Source organism: Triticum aestivum, chromosome 7D (genome assembly GCF_018294505.1).
Source record: "Triticum aestivum cultivar Chinese Spring chromosome 7D, IWGSC CS RefSeq v2.1, whole genome shotgun sequence".
Classification (NCBI taxonomy): domain Eukaryota; kingdom Viridiplantae; phylum Streptophyta; class Magnoliopsida; order Poales; family Poaceae; genus Triticum; species Triticum aestivum.
The window spans coordinates 628,375,791-628,383,632 of NC_057814.1; the positions used below are offsets into that span (position 1 = coordinate 628,375,791).

The 7,842-nt window shown below is 44.3% G+C and overlaps 1 protein-coding gene across 1 annotated transcript; it reads right to left on the bottom strand.

Annotated features, from left to right (window-relative positions):
• Positions 1 to 1,216: 1,216 nt before the first annotated feature.
• On the bottom strand, positions 1,217 to 4,011 carry LOC123170203 (putative receptor protein kinase ZmPK1). Its single transcript, XM_044588037.1, has one exon. It carries the CDS (start codon positions 3,892 to 3,894, stop codon positions 1,486 to 1,488), a length of 2,409 nt encoding a protein of 802 aa, XP_044443972.1. The 5' UTR covers positions 3,895 to 4,011; the 3' UTR covers positions 1,217 to 1,485.
• Positions 4,012 to 7,842: the final 3,831 nt, after the last annotated feature.

Below are 7,842 nucleotides of genomic sequence, written 5' to 3' on the forward strand. Positions count from 1 at the left end.
ATGCACTTTTTTAGATCAGGGGCGACAAGTGTGGCTTGGCAAGCTTCATGACCCATTGTGTATCACACTCAGTGTGGACTTTGAGCAATAAAATTGGCATTACCCCTAAAAAAACCACACATATTTGCCGCCCACGGGCGGAAAATAGGAACCTCTCATAGGGTGCTCGATGTGAAGCAAACGCCCGTGCTGCCATCCAGAAAGCGATGGGACACAACTTTTGTATTTTCTTTTTCCTTTTCATCTTTTTTATCTGTGGAACCTTAAAAATATTCACGGATTAAGAAAAACATTCGAGAATTTCTGAAATGTTCAAGATTTTTTAAATAAATATATGTAAACTTAAAAACAAATTCGCACCAAATAGCATGTGATTCATGGTACACCTTTTCTTTTCTGGTCCAAAGGATAGGTTTGGTTATTTGTCATGTAATCCTATATAAACCTCTACATGGATATATATCTTCACTTATTCACACTTGAAAAGCAGTCTAAAGGGGAGGCACTCCTTAGAGCACAGCACAACTCGGAGCTTCGGCTCAGATCCGAGGGACCTAGTAAAGAGCGGAACAAGAACAACGACACATATATATTGAGGAAAAATCTATAAATATTGCCATCACAAGTGCTAAGAAAAGTAAAATAAAAAAAATTCAAAAATTATGATTTTTTTGCCAAACATTAACAAATGTTTTGATAGACTGCAAAGTTTCATCACCGGATAACATTCCTGCAAAACGTGGCAAAAAAAAATGGATGCTCCAAAATGTTATTTTCAAAAGCATTTTGGAGTATCGATGTTTTCCAACATTTTCCATGAATCTCATTTTTTTAATATTACCACATGTTCATGACGAAACTTTGGAAGCTATCCAACAATTGTCAATGTTTGAAAAAAGAAATTGTTTCCATTTTTTTTAGATTTTATTGTTCACCCGAGCTCACATGAGTCAAGATCACAACAACACTTTCGTAGGGAAAGCTCCTATATATTAGAGCTAGCATAACTTTTGCGTTAGGCGCAGTGGTCAAATACGGTATTCAATACTAGCATATTAGTGGCTCGTGGAGTTCTTGATTTCATCGACATGTTGGCCTTGAACTGCTTCAGTCACATCAGCCCATGCGACGACTCACATACATGAAGCCTATTGATTTTGCAGCAGCTAAACCATACGGCCTCTGCAGCAAAGCTGGCTAACAATGTAAGAATCGATGGATCGATTTGGCGCTGCTATCTGCAGCTTTTCTGGTGGCTTTTCATTACAATATACATAACTGACTTACAAATCGACTTGGTGAAGAATTTCAAACCATAAACAAAAGGGAACTTATATACTAATATAGATACATGACGTGCTTACTCAAACAGGATACACATCATAGATACCTTGTTGTGGATACAACTATAATAAGCATTACATGACATGTTGCATAGTATACAAAACTTCAAACTCCTTTTTTGCGGGGTAGCATGTTGTTGCATTATGCATCAACAACCGAAAGAAGCATCTGCACAACATTTTCCATGGTGGGCCTTTTTCTGGTATCTTCTTCTACGCAAGAAACGGCCAACTTGACCATAGTTCTTGCCTGCAACTCATTGAACTGGCCATTCAATCTCGAATCAACGAAGTCAGATATCCATAACTGTTGGCCACCCTCCATCATTAGATTTTCTGCAAGCATCCTAATGACCCATCCAAAGACCGTTTCCACTTCCTCGTCAGCATTTGATGCCCAGTCTGAAACACGAGCCCCCTTCAGTAGTTCCAAGACAACCACTCCGAAGCTGTAGACATCAACCTTTGCTGTTATTGGTTGGCTAGAGACCCACTCAGGAGCTATGTAACCTCTTGTTCCATGGATCCTCGACACATTTTTATTGGATCCACCTCTACTCACAAGTTTAGCAAGGCCAAAGTCACTGATCTTCGGGTTCAAGTTGTCATCCAACAATATATTTTCAGGCTTCAGGTCACAATGGATAACCCACTCCAAGCATTCATGATGAAGATACGCCAATCCTTTTGCCACCCCTATAGCAATATTAAACCTTTCATTCCATTCAATTAACCTTGTGCTACTAAACAAAGTTTTATCCAATGAACCATTCTCAACGTACTCTAGAACCAGTATCCTGTGTGGGCCATCAGAACAAAACCCCCATACCCTCACCAGATTCATATGGTAAATCTTCCCAATCACACTCAGTTCATGTTGGAACTCTTCCCCGCCTTGGTTTATGTCTGCCAACCTTTTCACCGCCACTACCCTCTTGTCCTTCAAGACCCCCTTGTATACATGACCAGATGCCCCACATCCAATTTGATCCTTAAAATTTTGAGTCGCTCTCTGCAACTCCTTGTAAGTGTATCCGCGAAAATGGTTGGTTATCATTTCGTAGCCAATCTCAACTGGCCATACTCCTGGTAAGTGCTTGCCCTCCCTTCTCAACACAAACCAGCACCCTAGTGCCACAAATATCACCTCCACAAAAAATATTGCTAATAAGAATCCATACAACAAGTACAAGTACTGCAAGTTTAATCCACTATGACTATCTTTGGGTTGATCCAGAAAATCGGGAGTGAAATATTCGGTCTTTGCACTACAATTAGGAGCATATCTAGGATCAAAAGGTTGAGATTGAGGAATTGAGGACTTTGAGACCTGTAATGTCTTAGGAAGCTTGATATAGATAGAACGGCCCAAACCCGGCCTCATTTCACCACCCAAAAGGGACGACTTTGGATAGCAACCTCCACTTGCTTGCCAGTATAGAAAACCTTTGCAACTGCAATCGTTCAAGCATATCTTCTTGCAAGTATGAAATGAAACAGAGGTATTCTTACTTTGGTCATTACCTCGGAAGTCAGTGTTTGGTAGCTTCACAAACATCTCCTGCCCATCACAACTAGGATTGAATTTCGGCTTGCAACCTTGGCTCCTATCATTTGGGTCGATGATCTCATGTCCAGGAGCACATGCACAAGAAGGCCTAGGTGTATACACACATATTCCATTCATACCACATAGACTACGTATAGAGCAGGTCTGAGGAAGTGCCATCCATGTGACCAACCATGTTCCATCTGTCTTATTTAGACTATATAATCTAAGGTTGCCATCATAATCCAAGGTTAGCCTCCTCATAATCCTAATGCACCAATCACTAGCCTTAAAATTTAAATTGTCACTTCCAAGGAAATGCCCCCAACTATCAAGGACCCCAATTGTGGTGGTATTAAACGAGTTTCTTTGCTTTGTCCATATGTCACTATTAGGATTTGGCCAGTAGATAAAAGAGATATCCTTCTCATCGTCAAACAATGTGAGTAGATGTTGATCATCAAAATGAAAGCTGTAGCGCCCAGGAACAAGTAACCTACTAGTAGATACCAACTTGGTAGCACTAGTAATGTTCTGATAGGGCAGCAATGTATCAGTAGGAGAATGAAAGCTTTGCCATAGAATAATATCACCTTGGCCCTTCACGATGAGGTTCCCAGTGTCCAATAACTGAGCTTTTATAGCTTTTGATGAAGAGTTGATATTGTTTTCCCACACGGACTGTCCATTGTAATCCTCTAGAACCATTCCGCCATCCGCATACAGCATGACTCGGGATCCCCAGGAGTACACAGGATGGAGATGATTTGCGCTCCAGACGACAGTCTTGTCAACTGTGTTGGAGAACCAAATAGAGAAGACGGAGGCATTTCGGGAAATGTTTTTGAAGCCACAGGTGAAAGTGCTATCTGGTGAATGGAGCATATGGGAGCTATCCTCTATGGAGAGAGAGGAGCCTGGCAAGAGGAATTCACGAGCTGAGATGCGCAAAAACAGATGAACCAAATTTAGTAGGAGTAGAGAGGCAGAGCGTGCATCCATATTTGTTGAGGCACTCGAGTTGATCTATGGAATGATCACAAATGGACGCTATTATAGAAATCAACTAGTGGTACACACTCCAGAGAAGCGATATACATCTACTATAACTAAATAGGAAACTGATTGGCGTGCTTGTCCCTTACTTGAGAATGATAGCTGGTTCTAGTTCGTCAATGATGCAATTAATAGTTAGTTGAGAAGTCATTGTTATTAAGTTTGAGCGTTGTAGATGACAGTAAGGATGCAGACCCCACGGCATCATCTTTTATTTTAGCTGGCTGATGTATACTCCTGAAATAAGGATGTAGACCCCACGGCATCGTCCAATTTAGGCCACTCGTGCTCAAATTTCATCATCCATCACGCTGGAGATAAGTGAAAAAGGTTACTTATTTCAGTTGTGTGGTGACAATACAATGATATATACGAGTAATTAGTTTGCTATATTTCGTACAAAGGTCCTCAGGATCAATTGTTTCTCAGTAAATAAATGGTCAACTTTGCAGCAGGGATTTCACTGTTTCACGTATCCTTCTCTCAATAACTTCTTGTCTTTTTCTTGGAAATTGGAATTGCAACTTGTTCTATTCGGTCAACAATTCAACTATTATTGAAGTCGTTGTCTTTCAATCAGGTCCATCCATGTTTCAGGCTTTAAGCGGCTGATGTGTACTTCTGAAACGAAGCTCCAGGGGAGTACATAGCATAAAACTACCACTTTTCGTCCTATGGTTCCAAAAAAACATCATTTTTTTGTTTGTGACTGATACCTACCACTTTTTTCGTCGGTTGTCTCAAAAAACCCAAATCGCCTTGTGTTTTACAACCGATCGCGATAATGACAGGTTGGGCCCGCGTGTAAGAGCTCTGATTGTTTGACCGTTTTGTTTGACCGTTAACTGACGTGGCATAAAATCAATCAGGTCCCTGCCAAAAAAATAAAAAGCAATCGGGTCCTGTAAATATTTCTAGAAAAAGCAATCGGGTCCTCGCGCACACCACTCCCATGACCGCCGCAGCCGCACAGCAGTCGCCATTGCCGTGTCGCCGCCCTCCAGCCAGCTCCCAGCCGCTGTCCACCTCGCCTCCTTTCCCACCCCACTGGAGCTCCGCCTCCACCTAGCGGCCGCCACGCCGCCACCAGCGAGCTCACCTCCCCCTTTGGCCGGAGCACGGCCTCCCGCATGGTGGACGGCCGGAGCAGGTGAGGAGGGAGCAGCGCGCGGCGGCGCTGCCTCTGCCGGATCTCGTCGGCCCCGTGGGAGAGGAAGAGGTTGGCGGCGACCCATGGCCCCGGTGAACTGCCTGCTCTCCGCCGCCGCCGCCGCTTGCTTGCTCGCCCCTTCCTCTTCCCCTTCGTCTGTCCTCCGGGAAGCAGAGCAGCGGCGCGACGCAGAGCAGCAGCGGGACTTGCGGCGGAGCTCGGTGCCTCGCCTCGCTGGAATACGGTGGCCGGCGCTGGTTCATGAGCAGCAGAGAACGAAGGTTAGAGAAGAACCAGAGAAAAGGGGAGAAGGGGCGCGAGGAGACGGCGACCTGCTGGATTCGATCGGCGCGGACAAGCAGAAGGCAGGGCCTCGGGCGCGGGGCGGTGAGGGCGCCCTGCTGGAGCTTGCTTGGGGAGGAGCAGGGGCACGCGAGAAGCTGCTGTTGGTCATGGTCGTCGGCGGGGACGAGGCCTCGGGCACGAGACTGCTTCCGCGAACTCGACGTCGTCGACGTGCGGGGGCAGGCGGAGGCCGGCGCCGGCGAGCAGGTAGTGGAGCGCGTCGAGGCCGTGGGGAGGAGGTTGCCGGCGACCGGGCTATGGGGGAGGAGGTTGCCAGCGACGGCCATTGGAGCCGAGCGCTTCGAGCTGCCCCACCCACCTCGAGCGGACGCGAGGAAGAGGGAAGAGAAAGAGACCACGCGACGGGGAGCTCCACGGCGGCAGGCGCCATGGCTACTGAACGACGAGCTCCTCTCGATCTTGAGCACGGCCGCGCGAGGGAGTCGATTGCTTTTCAAAAATATTTACAGGGACCTGATTGCTGTTTTTAATAAGATTGTTAGGAAGAGACACTGACACGTGGGCCTCACATGTCAGTTAACGGTCAAACCGACGGTCAACCAGACGGTTCGTTTAGGAGCGGGCCCAACCTGTCATAATCGCGATCAGTTGTAAAACACAAGGCGATTTGGGTTTTTTGAGACAACCGACGAAAAAGTGGTAGGTATCAGTCACAAACAAAAAAGTGGTGGTTTTTTGGAACCATAGGACGAAAAGTGATAGTTTTATGCTATTTACTCGCTCCAGGGATATGATTCGAGCCACTCATGCTTCGGCCAGTATCTCATTATGCAGCTGATAAGTGAAATAAAATCATTATCATTTCAAGAGTTTGGTGGCAGTGATATAGTACATGAGTAATTGGTACGCTGCTTCCTACACAGGTTGTCCGCACCCAATTAATACTATCGAAAAGAAATGCTAAACTTGGCAGTATATGGATTTTTTTGCTGCAGATAGACAGACATTCCTCGCCATTTTTCAAAAGAAACTCACATCTGACAATAACTGTACATGAAAATAACAGATTATGGCTTCATGCGTTGCAGCACATGATTTTCGAAGTGAAGACATATCCATTTGGCTTCCAGAGCAATATTATCATCAGACTGGAGAGTGGAGACTTCTCAAATATATCTCCAGTCTATGGTAGCTAGCATGAACAATAATGGACTGAATTCAGAAACAACGTACAGCCACAAACTTTCCAATCAGATGTACTCCTCTGGTACATGACAAAGGAGGAATTTCACAGTGTAAATCCTCTCAAGCAAGCGATTTAGCGAGTGTTTATTTCCTGTCATCATTGGGTAACTTTTTTTATTTCACCACTTTGACTACTAATTGGCTTACTTATCCATCCGGTGGTCTGCGACATGCAAGTTCACGCATTAACATGGATAATTCGGCAAGATACAAAATGGACAATGAGACAGCGGGATGAACCTTTATGGTGGCCACGCCGGTCGACCTATAGACTCTAGTGGGTAACGGATATGTTTGCAGTCCCCGCCCGGTGTCGTCAATTCCTCAAAGTTTCTGGCGTGAGGAGATTTAATTAACATTCTGAACCTCTACTACTCTCTCCGTTCCAAAATTATTGTCTTAGATTTGTCTAAATACGGATGTGTCTAGTTATGTTTTAGGACATCCGTATCTAGACAAATGTAAGACAAGAATTTTAGGACGAAGGGAGTACTAAATAAGGATTCATTGTGAGAGTTAATTTTTCATGTACTCAGTTCCTACGAATATTTCTACTTTTATTTACTGATTATCAGTTTTAACATGCTCCCTCTTACCCCCTATTTTTACATAAGAGGTAAAAGTATCTAATAGATCTTAGTCGTTGATCTCATTAATTAGTGCTTTGATTAACTCTTACCTTCTTACCTCAGATGTAAAGGAGGAGGTAAGATGGAGCATGTTAAAATTTAGTAATTTATCTCAAGGCAAAAAAAAAATCGCTTTTCTTTCAGGAATGGGGTAGGGGAAACCCTACAGCGATAGTAGTTTCTAAAGAATATAAGAACACAAACTTGCACTAGCGGGAACTTGACTTGAACCCATGTGGTTGAGTTGTAAATCCACTCCCCTAGCCTAGCTCACTTAGAAAAAGTAGTTCAAGGTAGCAAAATTGACGCAAATTAGAAGACAATACAAGTTTATTTTTATTCCCTAAATTCTTTACTATCTTAGTGAGGAAGTACTTCTTATTGAAATATTTTCAAACCTCGTCGTCACCAACTGCTGGTGCTGGCCATCGTTGGTCTCCTCGAGCCACCCCATGATGGCGGTGTTGTGCGAGGGTGGATGGAGAAGAGAAGAAGAAACCAAGCTCCACTCAACTCCAGGCTCAAGAATCGCCGGGGGATGGATCGTCGGCCAATGTGAAGAGA